The 20594-nt window shown below is 46.2% G+C and overlaps 1 protein-coding gene across 4 annotated transcripts in view; it reads left to right on the forward strand.

Moving 5' to 3' along the window:
- Positions 1-18614, forward strand: part of Azin2 (antizyme inhibitor 2) — a 33533-nt gene extending 14919 nt beyond the window's left edge. For 2 of the 4 annotated variants that reach the window (XM_017797183.1, XM_008829216.2), the window contains 3 exons: positions 578-690; positions 15298-15512; positions 18135-18614. In XM_017797183.1, coding sequence (XP_017652672.1) covers positions 578-690; positions 15298-15512; positions 18135-18273 — 467 coding nt within the window. In that variant the 3' untranslated portion in view covers positions 18274-18614. The remainder of the gene's footprint in view (positions 1-577; positions 691-15297; positions 15513-18134) is intronic. The other 2 variants (XM_017797182.2, XM_029561687.1) reach the window with 1 other exon arrangement.
- Positions 18615-20594: the final 1980 nt, after the last annotated feature.

Genomic DNA, 20594 nt, shown 5'->3' on the forward strand with positions numbered 1-20594 from the left:
TTTTCTTCCTTTCCTTTTTCCTTCCCTTCTGTTCCCTTCCCTCCCCTCCCCTCTCCTCCCTTCCTTTCCTTTTTTTTGAGAGAGGCTCTCCCCCTGTCTTGGAACTCACTGTGTAGGCCAGACTGGCCTTGAACTCACAGAGACCCACCTGCTTCTGCCTCCTGAGTGCCGGGTTTAAAGGCGTGCACCACCATGCCCAGCCCAACACCTGGCTTCTTATTTCACTTTATCTGTTCCCTGTCTTGTACCTCTAAGCCCATGACCTAACCTTCTGGTGATCCGAGTTTGGGTGGTTTGCTCTTCTACTTTTGAGAGGGACTTTTAGGGGCTCAGATACAAATGGGAATGTGTCCTGGCAGTGTGACTCAGCTGCGAGGGGGAGTGTTCTCAACATAGACATGAACCCATGTCACAAGGATGGCTTTTAGTGGTGTCTGTTGCAGGACCCCACCCCATAGTTGAAGAAGGGGCAGCCCTTTGGCCTCACAGCCCTGTCCTCATCACTGAGCCCACCATAGTGTCAGCTTCCTTCTTCCAGCCCCTTGATGTTCTGCCCCATCTCCTCCCCTCCTCACAGAGGAAACCAGTTCAGCCCTCAAGACCATCGTGTACCACCTTGATGAAGGCGTGTATGGGATTTTCAACTCAGTCCTGTTTGATGACACCTGCCCCACCCCCACCCTGCAGAAGGTGAGTCTACGCCATGTGCGCATGCCTTCATTATGTGCCCATGTTTCCATAGTTTAATCTTTTGTGCTTTTATCTGATTTTTATTTAGTTTCTGTGGTGCTGGAGATCAAACCCAAGGCCCTAGGCTTGCTGTTTTATTTACTTTTCTGTTGCTGTGTGATAAAACACCATGACCAAGGCAACTTATAAAGGGAAGAGTTTGTCTTATGATTCCAAAGGGATTAGAGTCCCTAATGGTGGGGGAGGCATTGTGACAGATGTGGCTGGAGCAGAAAGCCAAGGAATCACATCTTCAAGTAGGCACAGGAAGCAGAGAGTGACTGGAAAATCTGGCAAAGCTTAAGAAGTCTCAAAGTCAGGCCTCAGCGATGTGCTTCCTCCAGCATGGCCACACCTCCTAAGACCTCCCAAAACAGCACCACCGACTGGAGATAAAATGTCTATGTACTAGCTGGGCGTGGTGGTGCATGCCTGTAGTCCCAGCACTTGGGAGGCAGAGGCAGGTGGATCTCTGTGAGTTCAAGGCCAGCCTGGTCTACATAGTTCCAGGACAGCTGGGGCTACAGGGAGACCCTGTCTCAAAAAAAAAAAAAAAATCCAAATACTTTGAGCCTATGGGGGACGTTCTCATTTAAACTACCACATTTGCTAAGGAAGTACTTTATCACTGAACTGTATTGACAGTGGGAAATGTAACTCAGTGCTAGAATACTTGCCTAGCATACTGGAAACCCTGGGTTCAGTCTCCAACTCCCCCCTCAAAATTAAAAAAGTAGACAAGGGGGAGCTAGAGTGATGGCTCAGTAGTTAAGAGCACTGGCTGCTCTTGTAGAGGTTTGGTTCTCAACATAGGCATGGCGGCTCACAACCATCTATAACTCCAGTTTCAGGGGATCCAACAGCCTCTTCTGGCCTCTGTGGGCCTTGCATGACATGAGTATAGCTTACATACAGGCAAAACACTCATACACATTAAACATAAAAATAATAAAATATTTTTTAAAAAGTAGACAAAGATCTGGGCATGGTGCAAACTTGTCATCTCGGCCCTCAGGAGGCTAAGGTAGAAAGATTGTGAGTTCAAGTCCAGCCTGAAAGCAACGATGAAGTTGCTATCTGGTTTCATCATGCAGAGATAGACTCTGTTACAGTTCTTCTGGACTGTGCATTGCATTTGTTTTCATAATGTTGGATCATATTGTTTCATAATCTGATTCCCTTTTTACACCACTAACTCATCTTAGAACATGGTTTTCTGTGGCTACGTAGCATTTCAGCCAGTGAAACCCTGGTGGTTGGCCAGTTGGCTTCCTGTTTTGAACATGGTGAGTTGGTCTTGACAGACGTCTCTGATTACCACTCAGGAGTAAATATCTAGAAATAGAAAGCAAGTTCATCTGTCATGGGTTTTTCATAAGAGCCGGGGAACAAGAACAAAACATGGGGCCTCCAGCAACGTTAGTGGGCGTGGTTGAGAGGGGAAAGAGTCACACCATTGTATCCTCCCGTGTCTACACCTCCTGGGAGCATTTCCTCCTTCCAATCCCTTGCAGGCAGGGGCAGCCTATTGCTTCCTTGCCTAGGGGCCCACATGTTGTGTGTCATTTTTGGGTTTCATCCCAAAGCTAAATATAGTTGCCGGTTATATCTGCTTGTCTGAGGATGCCTCCCTGATACCCAGAAGAATTCAGTTTTCTATATTCTGTCTGCATTATTGTGACAGCCCACATCCTACTGCACAAATTAGGGACCAGGCTGGCGTTCTCCACCTCTAGTCCCCACTTCCTTTTCTGATGTTTATTAATTAATTAATTAATTAACTTTTTTGATCTTTTTGAGACAGGGTCTCCTTCTAGCCCCAACTGACCTAGAGTTCGCTATATAGACCAGGCTGGCTTTGCTTTTACAGAGATCTGCTTACCTCTGCTTCCCGACTACTGAGATTAAAGGTGTGTGCTACCACACCTGTTTTCCAATTTTTTTAAAAATATTTAATTTTTTTTGTATGTATGAATGCATGTATGCAAGTGCCCCATGTATGTCCAGTGTCCAATGGGGACAAGAAGAGGGTGCTGGATTTCCTGGAACTGGAGGGTAGGACAGTGTTGACTGCCATGTGGATGCTGGGAACTGAACCTGGGTCCTCTGCAAGAGCAGTCAGTGCTCTTAACTGCTGAGCCATCTCTCTAGAACCCCTTTAAATTTTTTAAAAAATTATTATTTTTATTTTACATGTATGCGTGTATTGCCTGCGTATAGGTAAGTGCACCTGTGTCCTGCAACACCCGCGGAGATCAGAAGAGGCTGTCGGATCCACTGGGACTGGAATTATGAACAGTTGTTAGCTGCCATGTGGGTGCTGGGATTCGAACCCAGTCTTCTGCAAGAACAACCAGTGTTCTTAACCGCTGAACCATCTCTCCAGCCCCAGACCTCCTTTAAATAAAAAAAAATATATATTTATTCTTTGATAATTTCATACATGTGCACAATATATTTTGATCATCCCTACCCCCATCTTTCGCTCCGGCTTCTCCTGACATCCTCCAACAGTCCTTCCCACCTTCATGTCCTCTTCTTTTTTCTCATCCCACTGACTCCAATGAGTGCTGCCTGCTGGAATGTTGACTGGTCTCGTTGTCTTGACCTTGTGCAGGTTGTGTGCAGGTAACCATGGCTACAGTGAGTTCATAAGTGCAATGGCCACGTAATATCCAGAAGACAGCACTTCACGGCCTCCTCACAGCCTCCAGCTCTGGCATTCTTTCTACTTCCTCTTCTGTGACACTCTCTGAGCTTTGGGCAGGGAGTGTGTGTGTGTGTGTAGAGCCTTGTGTGGGGTGAGCATTCAGTAGTCACTCATTCTCAGCACTTGATCTAGCTGTGAGTTTCTGCATCACTGTCCTTTGCAAGAAGAGGCTTTTCTAGTCAGTTGAGGGCAGTACTAGTCTGGGTATAAATGTAAATATTTGGAAGACAGTTTGCCATGTCCATTTAGCAAGACAACAGTAGTGCCCCCTCCCCCAGGTCCTATGACCTTCCTAGCCATGGGTTTTGGACCAGGTTTATAGTACTAGGCATGGATTATCTCCTGTGGAACAGGCCTGTTTTTGCTTTTGTGACAGGATCTTGCTGTGTAGCCCTGGCCAGCTTCTACCTTGTACCACGATGTCCAACCTACAAGTGGTTTGTATAGTTGATTTGCTACCCCATTCTTTTAAAAATTCAAATATTTGAATGCCTTCAGTATGCAAAGCACTGTGCCGAGACCTTCCATGAACAGTATGTAAGAACTGTTTTTATCTTGAAAGACGATTCTGCTGGATGGAAGCATGTTTGTTGCATACATTTGTATGTATGTCTCTGTGTATGTGATTAATACACAAGATACAGTAATTTACTGAGCAAACTATGGAAAAATACTCCTGGATTTTAAAATAGATTTAGGTATATATCTGTAAATGATAAAGACTGAAAAATCACAGTTCTATTACGTAGTTAAAAATTCTGAAGCTGGGCGCGGTGGCACATGCCTGTAGTCCCAGCACTTGGGAGGCAGAGGCAGGCGGATCTCTGTGAGTTCAAGGCCAGCCTGGTCTACATAGTGAGTTCCAAGACAGCTGGGGCTACAGGGAGACCCTGCTTCAAAAAGACAAAAAAAAAAAATTCTGAGTATAGCCAGGTGTGGTGGTACAGGACTTTAATCCCAGAACTCCAGAGGTAAAGGCAGGTAGAGGTATGAGATTGAGGCCAGCCTGGTCTACATAGTGAGTTCCAGGCCAGTTGAGGTTGCCCCAGAACAACAACAACAACAACAACAACACAACTATGAATAGCTCCCATTGTCCCTCTTTAGTCTTCACATATCCCCAACGTTTTTATAGTTGATTAGCTGAAGTCAGAAGTAAAGAAGGTCCTCATGGTACATCTCATAGCTATATCTCTTAATGTAGGGATTCCCCTACACCCTTAACATTTTTTTTGGATGATGTATTTGGTGATTTGGGTGATAAAACTGAGTTATTTGACTTGTAGTGCTTCGTGCATGGGTAGGTTTCCTGTATTTCTCTTCAGTGCTGTTGAACATTGTGTGTGTGTGTGTGTGTGTGTGTGTGTGTGTGTGTACGTACAGGTGTGCTCACTCCTTGGGTATGTTTGGAAGCCAGACAGAGGTCGATGCCAGGCTGACTGGCTGATCAATGAGCTCCTGACATCTGCTTGTCTCTGCTGTCGCCCAGGGTTACAGGTGCTTGCTCAGGTCCACATACTTTCACAGCAAACATTTTATCTATTGAACCATCTCCTCAGTCCCCTGAACATGTTTTTATATGCCTGGAATTTCTTTGAAATTAGATATCTAGATTTGGCAGTGTAAACTAATTCACAGTCAGTTTTGGATAAAAATATTTCATGGGAGGTCTTGGTATTTTTCTTAATCATTTACCACCCTGGTAAAAAAGAAATTTCTCACGGGGAAAAAAATCACTATCTTGACTCATTCATTATCAGTGTTTTCTTTTTTAAATATAATTTTATTATATCCAGATAGATTCCTAAAATGCATTATAATTTATTGCACTTACTGTATTCAGCTAAAACCTGTCTAATTATTTCATATTTTAAATTATTTACCTGTAGCCTCCTGGAACTCACTATGTAGACCAGGCTGGCCTTGAAGTCACAGAGATCTGCCTGCCTCTGCCTCCCAAGTGCTGGTACTAAAGGCATGTGCCACCACGCCCAGCTCTATTGCACTTACTTTTTACTTTATAAAAAAGTATTATGTAGCTGGGTGTGGTGGCGCATGCTTTAATCCCAACACTCAGGAGGCAGAGGCGGGTCTATCTCTGTGAGACTGAGGCCAGCCTGGTCTACATAGTAAATTCCAGGCCAGCTGGGACTAGAGAGAGACCCTGTCTCAAAATATAAAAAAAGGTATTATAGCTCTATTGCACTTACTTTTTACTTTATAAAAAAGTATTATGTAGCTGGGTGTGGTGGCGCATGCTTTAATCCCAACACTCAGGAGGCAGAGGCGGGTCTATCTCTGTGAGACTGAGGCCAGCCTGGTCTACATAGTAAATTCCAGGCCAGCTGGGACTAGAGAGAGACCCTGTCTCAAAATATAAAAAAAGGTATTATGGTGTGTATAACCTTTTAGGCTTTGTCTTTCTTTCTTTTTGGTCTTTTTGAGACAGGGTCTCCCTGTAGCCCCAGCTGTCCTGGAACTCACTATGTAGACCAGGCTGGCCTTGAACTCACAGAGCTCTGCCTGCCTCTGCCTCCCGAGTGCTGGGATTAAAGCTGTGCACCACCACACCCGGCCCCGAGGCTTTGTCTTTCTTGGGTGACTATGACCCTTCATGTCCAAGCTTGTCCCTCTAATGGTCTCTGCTTACTGCCCTTCTCACTCAGCTCCCACTAGGCCTTCAAACCTCTCCTACAGGGGGTCTGTCCCAGGGCTCCACAGAGGGTGCTCTCGAAAGCCTGTCTGTGTTGGCAGCCCTTCCCCAAGGCTCTCCTGCCCTCAGTAGCCCAGCTTCTGACTTCACATGGTTTCTTGGCTTTCCTGTTGTATCCAGGTTTATTAAAAAATATTTATTTTATTTCATCTATTTTCGTTTTATGCATCTGAGTGTTATGCCTGCAGTGCACCTGGGTCATACAGTGCCCTCGGAGGACAGACAGGGTGTTGGAGCCCCTGGAACTTGGGTTATAGGCAGTTTGTGAGATGCCATGTGGGAAATGATTGCTCTTAACCCTGAGCTATCTCCCCAGCCCTGGTATCCAAGTTTTGCCTAGCTCTTTGGCACTTCTGCTACTGTATACCCTGAGTGTTGACTCCTGTGGGCCTCAGTCTTTGATCCTCGTCTCTGTCTGTATTCACTTCCTCTCTTGTTCACTGTTGCATAGTTGGGGTAGGCTGAGCTTACAGGCTCTTGCGCTACTGTCCCTGGCTTCTTAACCTAGGTTCCGGGAATCCATAGAATCCAGGTCATCAGGCTTGTGTGGCAAGTGCTTTACCTACTGAGCCATCACCCCCAGCACTCACCCTCATTTGCCATTTCTTCTGGGATCTCATGGACACCTCAAGTTTAACTTGTTCCAATTTGAACTCTTGATTTCCAGCTCACAGATCCCTCTCTCAGCAGATAGTACTGCCAGAGATGAAGGGTCATTGTCCTAGTGCAAGCCATCTCCTGCTCGGGTACTAATATAACCAGGAATGCTCTTCTGGCCTCTCCTCCTGCCTCCTCATTGTCCACTTCCCAGAGTGTAAAGATGTTTATTTGTTTCCCCCTCCTCCCCCCCTCCTCCCTCTCCACCTCCCCCCTCCTCCTCCTCCCCCCTTCTTCTACTTCTACTTCTACTTCTTTTGACACAGTGTCTTCCTATAGCCCCAGCTGGCCTGGAATTACATAGACCAGGCTAGCCTCAATCTCATAGAGATCCACTTCTGCCTGCCGAGTGCTAGGATTAAAAGGCATGTACCACCCAGCCAACCCTTCCTTCTTTCTTAAGACAGGGTCTTGCTATGTTGTTCAAACTGGCCTTGAACTCCTAAGTTCAAGCCAGCCTCCTGCCTTAGTTCCTATAGCCCCAGCTGGCCTGGAATTACATAGACCAGGCTAGCCTCAATCTCATAGAGATCCACTTCTGCCTGCCGAGTGCTAGGATTAAAAGGCATGTACCACCCAGCCAACCCTTCCTTCTTTCTTAAGACAGGGTCTTGCTATGTTGTTCAAACTGGCCTTGAACTCCTAAGTTCAAGCCAGCCTCCTGCCTTAGCCTCTTAGCTGGGCCAACCCACAAGCTTGTGTCACTGCTGGGATCGAACAGATTTTTATTTTTATTTATTTATTATTTATTTTATTTATTATTTCCTTCTCCATTTCCATATCATCCTGGGAACCCAAGGCTGTCGGATCCCCTGGAACTGGAGTTACGGACAGTTGTTAGCTGCCATGTGGGTACTGGGATTTGAACCCAGGTCTTCTGTAAGAACAACAGTGTTCTTAACCACTGAGCCATCTCTCCAGCCCCTTGGGCAAGTCTTTTGCAGATATTTCCTTCTAGTCAGTGGCTTCTCTTTTCTCTTGAGATCGGTTTGGCAGGGCAGTTTTCAGTTTCGGTGTCGTTCAGCTTAATGGGTTGTGCCTTTGCTGTTGCATTTCCCCCCTTTTTGGTAGCATTTATTTCTTCCTCTCCATCCTCCTCCCTCCTAGTTCCTCCTCCTCTTTCTTCCTCTTCCTCCTCTGCTCCTCTTCCTTTTCAGGGGTGTCGCCCTGTGATGCTCAGACTGGCCTCAACTTGTCTTCTTGCATCAGGCTCCAGAACAGCTTAAATTACAGGTGTGTGCTTCCAGGCCCAGCTCATGCTATGCAGTTTACTTGTTTATCTGTTGTTTGCTACTTCTCCGACGGCCTGTACACTTCATGAGGACGAAGGTGGTTGTATGCGTTGTTCACTATTGTATCCCAAGCACGTGAGACTGACTACTCGGATATGTGTTCTGATAGCTGTGCAGATTTCTGGGACCTAGTGAAAATGGAGGATCTGGGAGGACAGCGTCAGATAAAGCTAAGGCCACCCCCCCCCATAGTACCTCCTTAGGGTAAAGGTTGACAGGAACAGCACTTGTTCCACAGAGGATGACCTGCCTTTCATTCTGGGTGCTGGTGGGAAGAATTTGTAATCACTAGCCAGCCTTCTTTTAGGCTTGTGGGCCAAATTCACATTAATTCTGGGAAGCCTAGAATTGATTTTTATGTGACAGAAACAAACATAAATTCTGGAGGCAGGGTTTTTAACCTAGGCCTTAAAGAATTATCTCAAAAACCAGGTGTGGTGGCACATGCCTGGTCTACATAGTGAGCTCCAGACCAGCTGGGGCTGCAGGGAGACCCTGTCTCAAAAAGACCAAAAAAAAAAAAAATCAAATTAAATAAAAATAAATAAATAAATAAATAAAGAATTCTCTTAGATAAGGGAAACCTAAATGTATTAGTTATGTTTCTGGTTGCTGGGACAAAATCCTTAACAAAAGTAACTTAAGGAAAGAATGGCTTACTTTGGCTCCCAGTCCAAAGGTACCATCCATCATGGTGGCTGGTCACATTGCACCTGCAGTCAGGAAGCAGAAAGAGATGAGTTTGTACGCTCTGCTCGATCTCCTCTTCTTGATTCAGTCTGGGACTCACCTAAGGAATGGTGCCACCCACGTTTGTGATATGTCTTCTCACCTCTATTAACCTAATCTAGAGGACTCACAGACACGCCTAGAGGTTTGTTTCCATGGTGATTCTAGATCCTATCAAGTTGACAACCAAGATTAGCCATCACTGCAAGTTTCAAGAAACATGAGTTGAAAGTAAAAAAGAAAAATCACAAAGTACAACACTTGTTATCATGAAAGGGAACGAGTGAAAGCAACAGACAGCAGAATGAGCCCTGCAATTACCTCATATACTGGAATTATCAGATGCTAAAAATAACACAGAAGCTTTTATATTGTGTAAAGAACTAAGACATAGAAAACACGACCAAAGTACAAAGGTCAGAGTAGTTCACTGGTAGAGCTTAGCATGTTCAAAGACCTGGTTCAGTCCCTAGCACTACACACACATACACAAAATAGGATAAGCAAGCCAAGTGTATTGGCACATGCCTGTGATTTCAGTACTTGGGAGGTGGAGGCAGGAGGATCAGGAGTTGAAGAGTATCCTCAGCTATACAGTGAATTTGAGGCTATCCTGGTTTACATGAGACCCTGTCTCAAAAATGAAAACAATAACAAATAAAGTAAAACTAGGTAAAAGAAACAGAAGCAGATTTTTGAAAGGACTAAATAGAATTTCTAGAAATGAAAAATATGAACATTAAAATTATGGTCAAGGCAATAGCATAGTATAAAACCAGGAAAGAGTTAGAGAATGGGAAGAGAGGTGAATGAACTATACCAATGGCACAGGAGACAGAGAGATGTGAAACGGGACAGGCTAAGGAGGTAGCAAGTAAGCAAGAAGACAGACTTTCCAACCCTAGTTTCTGGAAGAGATTATGTCAGGGTATGGCAACCACACCAGTATTTGCTATAACAGAGAAACTTTAATATAGGGAACACTGATTTCAAAATTAGATCATTGCTGGGGCTAGCAAGATAGCTCAGTGGGTAAAGTCACAAACTGCCAGGCCTGTCGACTTGAGTTCAGTATCTGGAACCCATGTGGTGAAAGAAGAGAACAGGCTCTCTCAAATTGTCCTCTGACCTCTACATACATGTGTACACACACACATAAATGTAAAAAAAATATAAAATCAATTAATTGCTAAATGGGGTAAACATACTACCATCACTGCTCCTGAGGGGACATGCATAAGAAAGGAACTTAGAAGCTGACTTCTCTTTCCAAGTCTGATATGAAATTTGAGGAACAGCTGTGATGTCATAGGAACATGTAATCTGCCCATGACAAAGAAACATGAAACAGAAAACATCCTAAAATTTTTAAAATTTATTTTTATTTTATGTGTATGAATATGTGCCTGCATGTAAGTGCATCATGTATGTGCAGTGCCCACAGAGGCCAGAAGAAGGTGTCGGATCTCCTGAAACTGGAGTTATGGATGGTTGTTAGCCATCATATGGGTGCTGGTAGCTGAACCTGGGTCATTTGCAAGAGCAGCCAGTGCTTTTAACTACTGAGCCATCTCTACCTCCCAGAGAACATCTTAAAGTACAAACATTACAGAAAAGACTTAAAAATACATTTATTTATTTGGAGACAGGGCTGTGTAGCACTGGCTGGCCTAGAATTCACTATATAGAACAGGCTGACCTCCAACTTGTGAGATCAAGGCCAGCCTTGTCTACATAGCAGAGTTCGAGTTCCAGGCCACCTGGGGCTACAAGGAGATCTTGTCTCAAAAATAGAAGAAAAAAAGAAGATAAAAAAAGAAAAGGATCTTAGAGATTTCCATTATTTAGTGTGTTTTTAAATTAGAGAGGTGTCTCCTTTTGCTTTAATTAAAATTTTCTAGCTAGGAGAGGGTAGAGCTCACATATTTTATTTCTCCACTAATGACATTACTTTCCTTGATTAAGTATTAGCGTGGCCCAAGTACACCCAAGAATTTAATAACCTAATGGTTTCGTTACTTTTGTGAGTGGAAACTTCCTTTGTTTTTGAGCTGAGACACTGGCTTGCATGCCAAGGTTTATTGATTTCTTCTAGGAGCCTCCCCAGTGCCCTTTGGGTTTTACTTCTTTTAAATGTTTTTTTAAAAAATTTATTCATTTATGTATTTATTTATTTATTTAGTGTGTATGTGTACATGCATGTACAAGTCTGAGAACAACTTGTGGGAGTCTGTTCTCTCCTTCCCCACGTGGGTCCTGGGGATCGAATACTGGTTGTCAGCCTTGACAGCAGGTGTCCTCACTGGGTTTTATTTTTGGCCTTTTTGAGACAGGGTCTCCCCGTAGCCCCAGATGGCCTGGAACTCACTTTGAGATCCACCTGCCTCCACTTCCCAAGTGCTGGGATTAAAGGCATGCACCACCATGCCTGGCTTCCCAATAGGTTTTTCTAGGTGGACAACATGTTATCTGTAACACAGTGTTTTGTTTCTTTATTTTCTACATATGCTTTTCTCTAATAACAACTGCCAGAATTTCTCATGAGGTATAAAACAGGAATGATAACAGAAAGCTTCAGATTTGGAGTCAGAAAACACAGATCCAGACTTAGCACTGCCACATGCAGTAGAGAAACTGTAGGCCGCCACTGCATGGCTCTGACGTGTTTCTCTAATTCCTTCTTTTGGAAAATGAGGAGGCTGAGCTTTGTCTTGAGGTTGCTTCTGGTTCTGAGGTGTGGCCCAGTAAAACACTGCTTTAATTAAAATTTTCTAGCTAGGAGAGGGTAGAGCTCACATATTTTATTTCTCCACTAATGACATTACTTTCCTTGATTAAGTATTAGCGTGGCCCAAGTACACCCAAGAATTTAATAACCTAATGGTTTCGTTACTTTTGTGAGTGGAAACTTCCTTTGTTTTTGAGCTGAGACACTGGCTTGCATGCCAAGGTTTATTGATTTCTTCTAGGAGCCTCCCCAGTGCCCTTTGGGTTTTACTTCTTTTAAATGTTTTTTAAAAAAATTTATTCATTTATGTATTTATTTATTTATTTAGTGTGTATGTGTGCACGTGCACACGCATGTGTTTGTGTACATGCATGTACAAGTCTGAGAACAACTTGTGGGAGTCTGTTCTCTCCTTCCCCACGTGGGTCCTGGGGATCGAATACTGGTTGTCAGCCTTGACAGCAGGTGTCCTCACTGGGTTTTATTTTTGGCCTTTTTGAGACAGGGTCTCCCCGTAGCCCCAGATGGCCTGGAACTCACTTTGAGATCCACCTGCCTCCACTTCCCAAGTGCTGGGATTAAAGGCATGCACCACCATGCCTGGCTTCCCAATAGGTTTTTCTAGGTGGACAACATGTTATCTGTAACACAGTGTTTTGTTTCTTTATTTTCTACATATGCTTTTCTCTAATAACAACTGCCAGAATTTCTCATGAGGTATAAAACAGGAATGATAACAGAAAGCTTCAGATTTGGAGTCAGAAAACACAGATCCAGACTTAGCACTGCCACATGCAGTAGAGAAACTGTAGGCCGCCACTGCATGGCTCTGACGTGTTTCTCTAATTCCTTCTTTTGGAAAATGAGGAGGCTGAGCTTTGTCTTGAGGTTGCTTCTGGTTCTGAGGTGTGGCCCAGTAAAACACACACACACACACACACACACACACACACACACACACAGGCGCATGCGCATGTACACACACACAAATGTTTTCCCATACATTTATTCTTTTGAACATTTTATTATTTTTATTCTATGGGTATGAGTCTATTGCCTGCATGTATGAAAGTGCACCCATGTCAAGCAATGCTCTCAGAGGTCAGAAGAGGGTGTCGTATCCCCTGGAGCTGGAGTTAAGGACAGTTGATAGCTGCCATGTAGATGTTGGGAATTGAACCTGGTACCTCTGCAAGGACAGCTTGTGCTCTTAACTGCTGAGCCATCTCTCCAGTCCCTATCTTTAAATTTGTACCACTAATAAGTGAGAGAATGCTAACTTACTACAATCCAGAGTGCCTTTTCTCTTTGTGGAAGATGCTCTAAAACCTGTTTTCTCAAAGATTTGGTGGATGCATTTACAGAGCATCTCTTCCTCAAAACTTAGAACATTAGCTTAATGTTTTCTAAAGATTGGAGCTAAGGGAAAGAATTTCAAGTAATTGAGGTTAATTTTATCATTGCAAAAATCTTGTAAATAAGAGTAATAAGCTAAATGAACAGAGATGTATTCATCCCTCCACCCTTGAACATGAGACTTGGGAGCACACAAGCTGTGTGTGGATGAGCTAGTGAACACAGCAAGCTCTTGTCCTTCATCTTTATGCTTTTCTTTATTAATAGGAGCGACCACTTACTGACTTTTTCAAATATGTGAACCTTATTTCCACTTGTGGAAATGGTACCTTTCTCAATTTTCTTTTTACATTTTTAATTTATTTTTATTATTATTTTATGTGTATGGATGTTTTGCCTGCATGTATGCAAGTGCAACTGTGTGTGCAATGCCCATGGAGGCCAGAAGAGGGCATCGGCTCCCCTGGAACTGGAGTTACAGAGGATTGTTAGCTGCCTTTCGGGTACTGGGAAGTGAATCCCAGTCCTCTACAAGAGCAGTCAGTGCTCTTAAAGAACCCCTGAGCCATCTCTCCAGCCCCTTCTCAATTCTCTTAAAAAAATATTTATTTATATTTTTATTTGTATGAGTGTTTTGCCTGTATGTATGTAGGTGCACCATGTGTGTGCAGTGCCTGCAGAGGCTGGAAGAGGCTTCACGTCTGCTGGGACTGGAGTTACAGGTGGTTTTGAGCCACCTTGTATGTGGGTGCTGAGAACCAAACTCAAGTCCTCAACAAGAGCGGCAGTGTCTTAGCTGTCGAGCCATGTCCCCAGGCCCTCTCTCAGTCTTCACTCTTACCCCTGGCTAAGATACTAACATACCTTGCTGTCTTTTCCCACTGGCTCTCACTACGTCCTCCTAGGCCTTCTGGATGGTCTATTCGTGTCTTCTTTTTCCCCTTTCCTTTTAATCCTCCTCTCTCATATAGATGCATACCCATATGCATCCATTCACTTAGAAATATTGAAACTAGTGGGCTGGAGAGATGTCTCAGTGGTTAAGGGCACTGACTGCTCTTTCAGAGGACCTGGGTTCGATTCCCAGGACTCACATACCTCCAGTTCCAGGGAATCCAGTGCCCTCTTCTGACCTCCATGGGCACTGCATGACATGGGTGCACTTACACACACATGCAGGCAACACACTGATACACACAAAATAAAAATTAAAAAATTAAAAAAATTGAAACTAGCACCTACTGGAGCCAGTCTGTAGGGCGTGAGGGTCAGGGTTGCCCTGGACTGACACTACCCCTCGGCTTGCAGAATTCATCAGTTGGGGAAGACAGACCCTCGCATATATTTCCTAAATATTTCATCACCAATATGGCAAGGGCTGTGTAGGTGAAACTCTGGGAACACAGAGCTTTAGGAAGACTTTGGAGGCTGCTTTGGGGACCTAAAGGAGACTTAAGAGGTGACAGACTTGGAGTCTGAGGAAGCAGCTGGGATGAAAGCAGGGGTGGGGAAGAGAGACAGAGTTTGCTGGACGCCCAAGCAAAGAGCTGCCGGAGTAGCTGGCATGGGCGAGTGGAACAAGGGGCCTGGGAAACAAGAAGATGCACCACATTCCTCCTTCAGCTGTGGGACCTCTGACACTGCCAGGCAGACACCCTGAACTGTGGCAGAATTGCACTGATAGCCTGCTTGTCCAGAGATGGTCTGTTACAGATTTCTTTTCCATTTGGAAGTCATTTAAGAAAAAAAAATTAAAAATTTATGTCACTGGTGGTTGTTCTTTTAAGTGAATCCTTAGCATTTTCTGGGACGCCTGCCAGGCCACCCAGTAATTTGTCTGTTGTCCTCCTCCCAGACCTGAGGGCACACGAGTCTGACTCCCTTGTGTGTTTCTGTCTTCTGTCATCAGGCTAGACATCCTGGAAGAGGAAGCTTCAGGGCTGGGCTGCAGGAGGGGCTGGGGATGAGGGGGTGGGTAGGGCTGTGGAAGGGTAGACTCAGCTGTGGTCTGAGGGTGGCCAGTGCAGCCTGAAGCACAGATGCAATGGCTCTAACAGCTGTAGTAACAGTGCCGACTTGGACTTTACTCTTGCTGGGCCTTTCAGTAGCCACATGAAGGAGGCTACCTATATTCCTATTTTACAAATAAGCAAACTGAGACACAGAGAGATTTGTGTCCAGTTCTTCCCCAAATTCACGTAGCTACCAAGTGTTGTGACCCGGATTTGTGTGTAAGGGGGACAAATGCAGAGAAGTGGGGAGATTCTTAAATACCATCCAGTCCATCCTGTTGGCTACAGGAGCTATGGCAAGTGTTAGAGGAGGAAGTGCTGAGGGTATGGTATGCCCAGGGGGGCTGAGGTGGCATCCCTCTCTCCTACAGAAGCCATCCACGGATCAACCACTGTACAACAGCAGCCTGTGGGGCCCAGCAGTTGATGGCTGTGACTGTGTGGCCGAGGGCCTGTGGCTGCCGCAACTACACGTAGGGGACTGGCTGGTCTTTGACAACATGGGAGCCTACACCATGGACACAAAGTTCCTCCTTGGGGAGATCCAGGCCTACAGAATCACTTATGCTATGTCCCGGGTAGCCTGGTAAGGGGGCCCTGCTGTGAAGTGGGGTGAGGGGAGCCAAGTTGGGCAGAAGCAATGGGGAAATGGATCTGAGGAGCTGCCTCTTTGTGATTCAGTTTGAAAACGCCTCTTGGCCACTGCTGAGATAATGCCTGTGCTGGGCACCTAGTTGTGGCCATAGAGAGGCTGAGCTTCCCCCAGGGGGTGCACAGTTCTATTGATGATGCTCCAGTCCTGCCAGAGGTCCAAACCTGCTCCCTGAGGAGAAGGAACAAGCCTGTGTTGTGTCCAAAGCACCAATGAAGGTTGGTTGTGATGGTCTGGGGAAGCAGGCCAGACCTGGGAAGGCCTTGGAGGCTGAATGAAGGATGTGGAAAACAAAGATAGGCAAGGGGCATGGCAGGGTCTGCTCAGCATTTTGGAAAGTTCACTCTAGCCATGGGTTCAGTAAGCAGGATATGAGTAGATGTAGGCAGTGGTGGCCAGCTCGGTGGCAGCTCTGAGACCTGGGTCAGACTTGCCTGCTTACTGAGCCTTTGACTTCCCATCTAGGAAAAGGGCATAGGCTAGTTCCACCTGCTTCCCACAGGGTGTGTAAGATGGAGAGAGGGGCCCTGGTGTCAGACCTTGTGTCAGGCATCTTGCAGTCTTTCCTTTCACTACACAAAGCTCTGTGGGATCAGTGTCATACCAAGAGGCCATACAGCTGGTGAGGGCCTGGGATAGGCTAGGAAGGCAGAGCACTTGGGAAGGGCTTTTATGTGGAGCCCTCAGGGCTGAGTGGGGCCTATATCCTGAGGGCCCCCAGGAGCATCAACCAGACCCTTGGCCTCACAGGGAGAGCCGTATTTCGTTCATCCATCCAACAAACATTTGTTGTTTCTGCACTGTGTGTGGAACTTATGTACAATTTTGCTAGTGGGGCATTTTGACAAGGCCTAAAAACAACATGCAGAATTCCTTACTGGTCCCTGACCACCATCAGCAACTGCAGGTGGATGAGGCTGCAGAGAGTCACCTGCATTCATTACTAGGAACCAAAATATTGACATATCAAAGTGGACAAAGGGGCCTTCAATTCCTTCTGCTTGAAGGTTGGCTCTGTGCCAGGCTGTGGAGGTATGGGAGCATCTAAGGTAGTGGGGTGAGCCGAGGTATAGATCTGTACCTGCAGACCCTGGCACAGAATGGTAGGGCCCCTGTGGAGGGATAGTGAGTTGGGAATGGCTTCTCAGGAGTCAGCCAGGCATCTCAGCACAGCCAAGAGGGGGCCAAAAGGTGAGGGGGCTTAGAAGAGTCCTGTTCAGTCACAGAACTGCCAGTACTGTGTCCATCCACAAGCAGTAGCATGTAGGGAAGACTGGGTCTTGGAGGCCCAGCCTGGACTTGGTCATGAAGGCAACAGGGAGCCACTGAAAGGTTTTAAGAAACTGGGCCAATCTACATCTAAAGACAGGGAAACAAAGGCTCAGCCGAGCAGTAGGCCCAGAGCCTAATACTGATTTGCTGTTGTATGAGGCAGCAAAGAGGGAGGTCTTCTGACCTGTGGGGGACTGGAATGTACTAGAACTATGGAAAGTGAAGGGAAGAACTCGATAGAGGAGGGAGGATGGATCCCAGAGGTCAAGGGCAAGCTGGTGTGCCCCTCCCAGGCCTCTCAGCTCTGATCCTTGTGCTCTTTCCCCATCCACTGTCCCCACAGCATCCATCCCATCCTGCCTGGTGAGTGGGTGGGAACTAGCCCGCTGCAGCACACCAGCAGTGAGAGACACAGCCATATCCCCTGCCCTGCTGTAGGTAAAGGAATGTGGGCGTGTAGACATTGGACCCTGTTATCAAGGAGAGGAACACTGTGAGTAGGATTCTGCAGTGTCCTGGCTCCCCGGAGGATCTGTCGTCTAACCCGAGACCTGGAAGCTGTGGAGGAATCAGCTTGTGAGGGTGGATAATGCAGATGGGACAGCAAGGCCCAGGCCTGGGAGGGGACATGTGAGAGCCTAATGGCACAGTCATTCCACAGGCTGCCTCAGTGACATCTGAGAACGTCACATGGAGTACTGGGGGAATGTGGGCAAGGACTGATCTTGTGGGCATCTAAGTGTGGCAGGAAGGTGCTGGAGTACAAGAGTGGAAGTTGCCTTTTGGAAAGATGCGCCCTGGCTCATCTGTGCTGTCTTTGTCTGGAGGGGGCAGGAGCAGGTGAGGGAGATGGTGGGTCCCAGCAAGAGATGGCTCTGATGATGGGAACAGAGATGAGCAAGTGGGTTGTTTAGGAAGTGGGATTGGCAGGACTGGATCGGGTGTAGGACAAGAATCCTGGCTGTGGCCAGAGAAGGGGATCAGATGGTAGAGTTTCTCATCCACATGGGGACAGAGGAGAACCAGTTTGTGGGACTGTTGAAGGGGAGCAGGATATGGACTATTTTTAAGCCTTAAGCCTGGAATATGGAGATAAGGGCTAAGCTCAGTCCTGGTCTTTCCACCTGCTAAGGATGGGGTCTTGTTCCTGCCCTTGGCTGGGCTTGGGGCTCAGGTAAGAGCCCTGTGTGTAATGAGGCCAGAACTACAGAAGCTGGGGCTACAGGAAGCTCCAGGCCTGTGTTCCCATATTGGCTGTCTTTAGCGTGTGTCTCTTCCTCCCAGGGAAGCACTTCGAAGGCAACTGTTGCCTGCAGAAGATGACCAGGATGCTGAGGGCGTGTGCAAGCCTCTGTCCTGTGGCTGGGAGATCACAGACACCTTGTGTGTGGGCCCTGTCTTCACCCCAGCGAGCATCATGTGAGCAGGCCTCCCCCCCAACCCCCTGGAGAACCCCAGCAGGATCATGGAGATGCCTTGGGAGAGGTGGGCAAGGCAGCAAGCTGGCATCCTCTGACCAGGACGCTGGTGCTTGCTCTGTCACCCACATTTCACCTGTCGTGTTTTTGCCCTGTAAATAGGACCAGTCTTACACTTGCTGTAGTTCAAGTATGCAACATAAATCCTGTCCCTTCTAGTTGTGTCTTCCTCCTCTGCAGCGCAAGGGGCCTGGTCAGCCAGGTGTGGGGTGTTCTTGGGGTCTCCTTGGTCTCCTTCTCACCTTGGTAAATATGAAGCAAATAAATATTTAGGTTTTTTAATACTTTAGTGGAATCAGCAGTTCCATTCACAATGCTGCCTGGGTGAGGCTGAGAGAAACTTGCCAACTTGACATGGAGGAACCAGTTCATTTCAGCCCTGACCTGCTCTCCAGCCCCAGTCTCCCACTGGTGCCCGTCTTCGCTCACTCATCTCTGCCTTCCTCGAAGGTTTCCATGCCTGGCATCATGAGGCTGGGCGAACTGTTGGGTTGAGGAGGGGTCAGATCTGCTTCCTTTCATAAGTTCGTGACTAGTCATGACCTCTGTGTGATCCATCTCTAGTCTAAGCCTCACCCAGAGAAGTGGTAGAAAGAGAAAGGGCAAAGGGATGAGGTGGGCAGGAAGGTTTTGGCTCGAACCCAGGGCTCTGTACATGCCAGGCCCATGCTCTGCTACTGAGCTATAAGTCCAGCCCCGTTTCCCCCCGGGAAGTTCTCAGTAGACCCTGTGACCTTACTTTCCTTGCAGGTTGGCAAGGCAGTAAGAGTACCCCACACACATGGTAGATGTGCTCAGGAAACAACCATTGGAACACAGAGCACTGCTGTGTCTAGTGCCAACGGTGTGACGTCTTCTCAGACTGGTAGTTCTTACCAGGACAAATGTTCCTTTGTGCTGCCAGGGTCTTAAGCTGTGCTCCTGGGATATGTGAGCCACTGGGAAAAGGGCTTCAGATCTTCCATCGCCCTCAGCTACTGCAGAACACCTTAAAGAGTTTTATTCTTTTAAGATTTATTTATTTATATGTATGTGTGTGAGCCTGTGTATGTGTACCACAAGTGTGCACTGCCCATAGAGGCCAGAAGAGGATGTCAGAACCCTTGGAACTGAGGTTGCAGGTGGCTGTAAGTTACCATATGGGTGCTGGGAACAACCCCAGTCCTCTGCAAGAGCAGTAAGCGCTCTTGACCACTGAGACATCTCTCCAGTGTGAAGATTTTTCTTCTTAAGAGGAACTGAGATACAATCAAGTGCCATAAAACTCACCCTTTTAAAGTGTGAAAGTCTTCTGTGTATTATTTTTTTCTTCTTTGATTTATTTATTGATTTTTATGGGGCTTTTGCCTGCTCTAACATTCCCCCCTCTAAGAGGTAACCCTAAAATCTTTTAAGGATTAGATACAAGCTCCCAAATACTTTTGAGATTTTTGGCCTTTGGAACAGAGTATGTTGCTAAGAGGCCCAAGGACATTTTGACTTTTAGCCAAGAAACTGGCTACTTTTCTTTGGGGTCTTTTTACCCTAATTGCCTAGCCAATTCCTACCTCCTATTCTTATCACACCATCCTCTGAAGGGGTTACCCAAATTGCCAATAGGGAATAGGGACACAGACCGCTCTGGCTTCTTCCATACTGAACAGGGATGCAGGGTGAGGCAATTGGAGTACCCCTTCAGTGGGTCTATCTAAAAGACTCCCAAATTGCATGACTTTTATCTCTAAGTGGAAAAGAAAGTCCTTAAATCGTGAGCAGGAGATGTGAAGGAGAAGTAAAGTCAAGAGTAATTAGCATTAAAAGTTGTAGACAGGAGACCAGGTATGGTGGCGCATGCCTTTAATCCTAGCACTCGGGAGGCAGAGGCAGGCAGATCTCTGTGAGTTCAAGGTCAACCTGGTCTACATAGTGAGTTCCTGGACAGCTGGGGCTATAGGGAGAGCCTGTCTCAAAAAGAACAACAAAAAAAAAGTTCTAGACAGAGAACTAGAAAAAAGTCAGAACCGGGCAATTTTCAAATGTTCATATGACAGTCCATTGGAATTTCTTGACAAGGGCTTCCAAAAGCATCCCTCCCTGGGTTCCTCCTTATTTTCCTTTTGTCTGTCAAGGCTGGGCTCTAGAGTGATAGTATTTCGATAGCTGTTGGAGTGGTTAGAATCAGCGTCAGTTCCCTCTCACAGGCTTCTAGATGGTGGAGAAAACAAATTTATCCATCATTTTAGAACAATAGCAGGTTGTCTCCCTTAGCTACAGGTGGGCACTACAG

Source organism: Nannospalax galili, unplaced genomic scaffold (assembly GCF_000622305.1).
Source record: "Nannospalax galili isolate Female #2095 unplaced genomic scaffold, S.galili_v1.0 scaffold473, whole genome shotgun sequence".
Taxonomy (NCBI): domain Eukaryota; kingdom Metazoa; phylum Chordata; class Mammalia; order Rodentia; family Spalacidae; genus Nannospalax; species Nannospalax galili.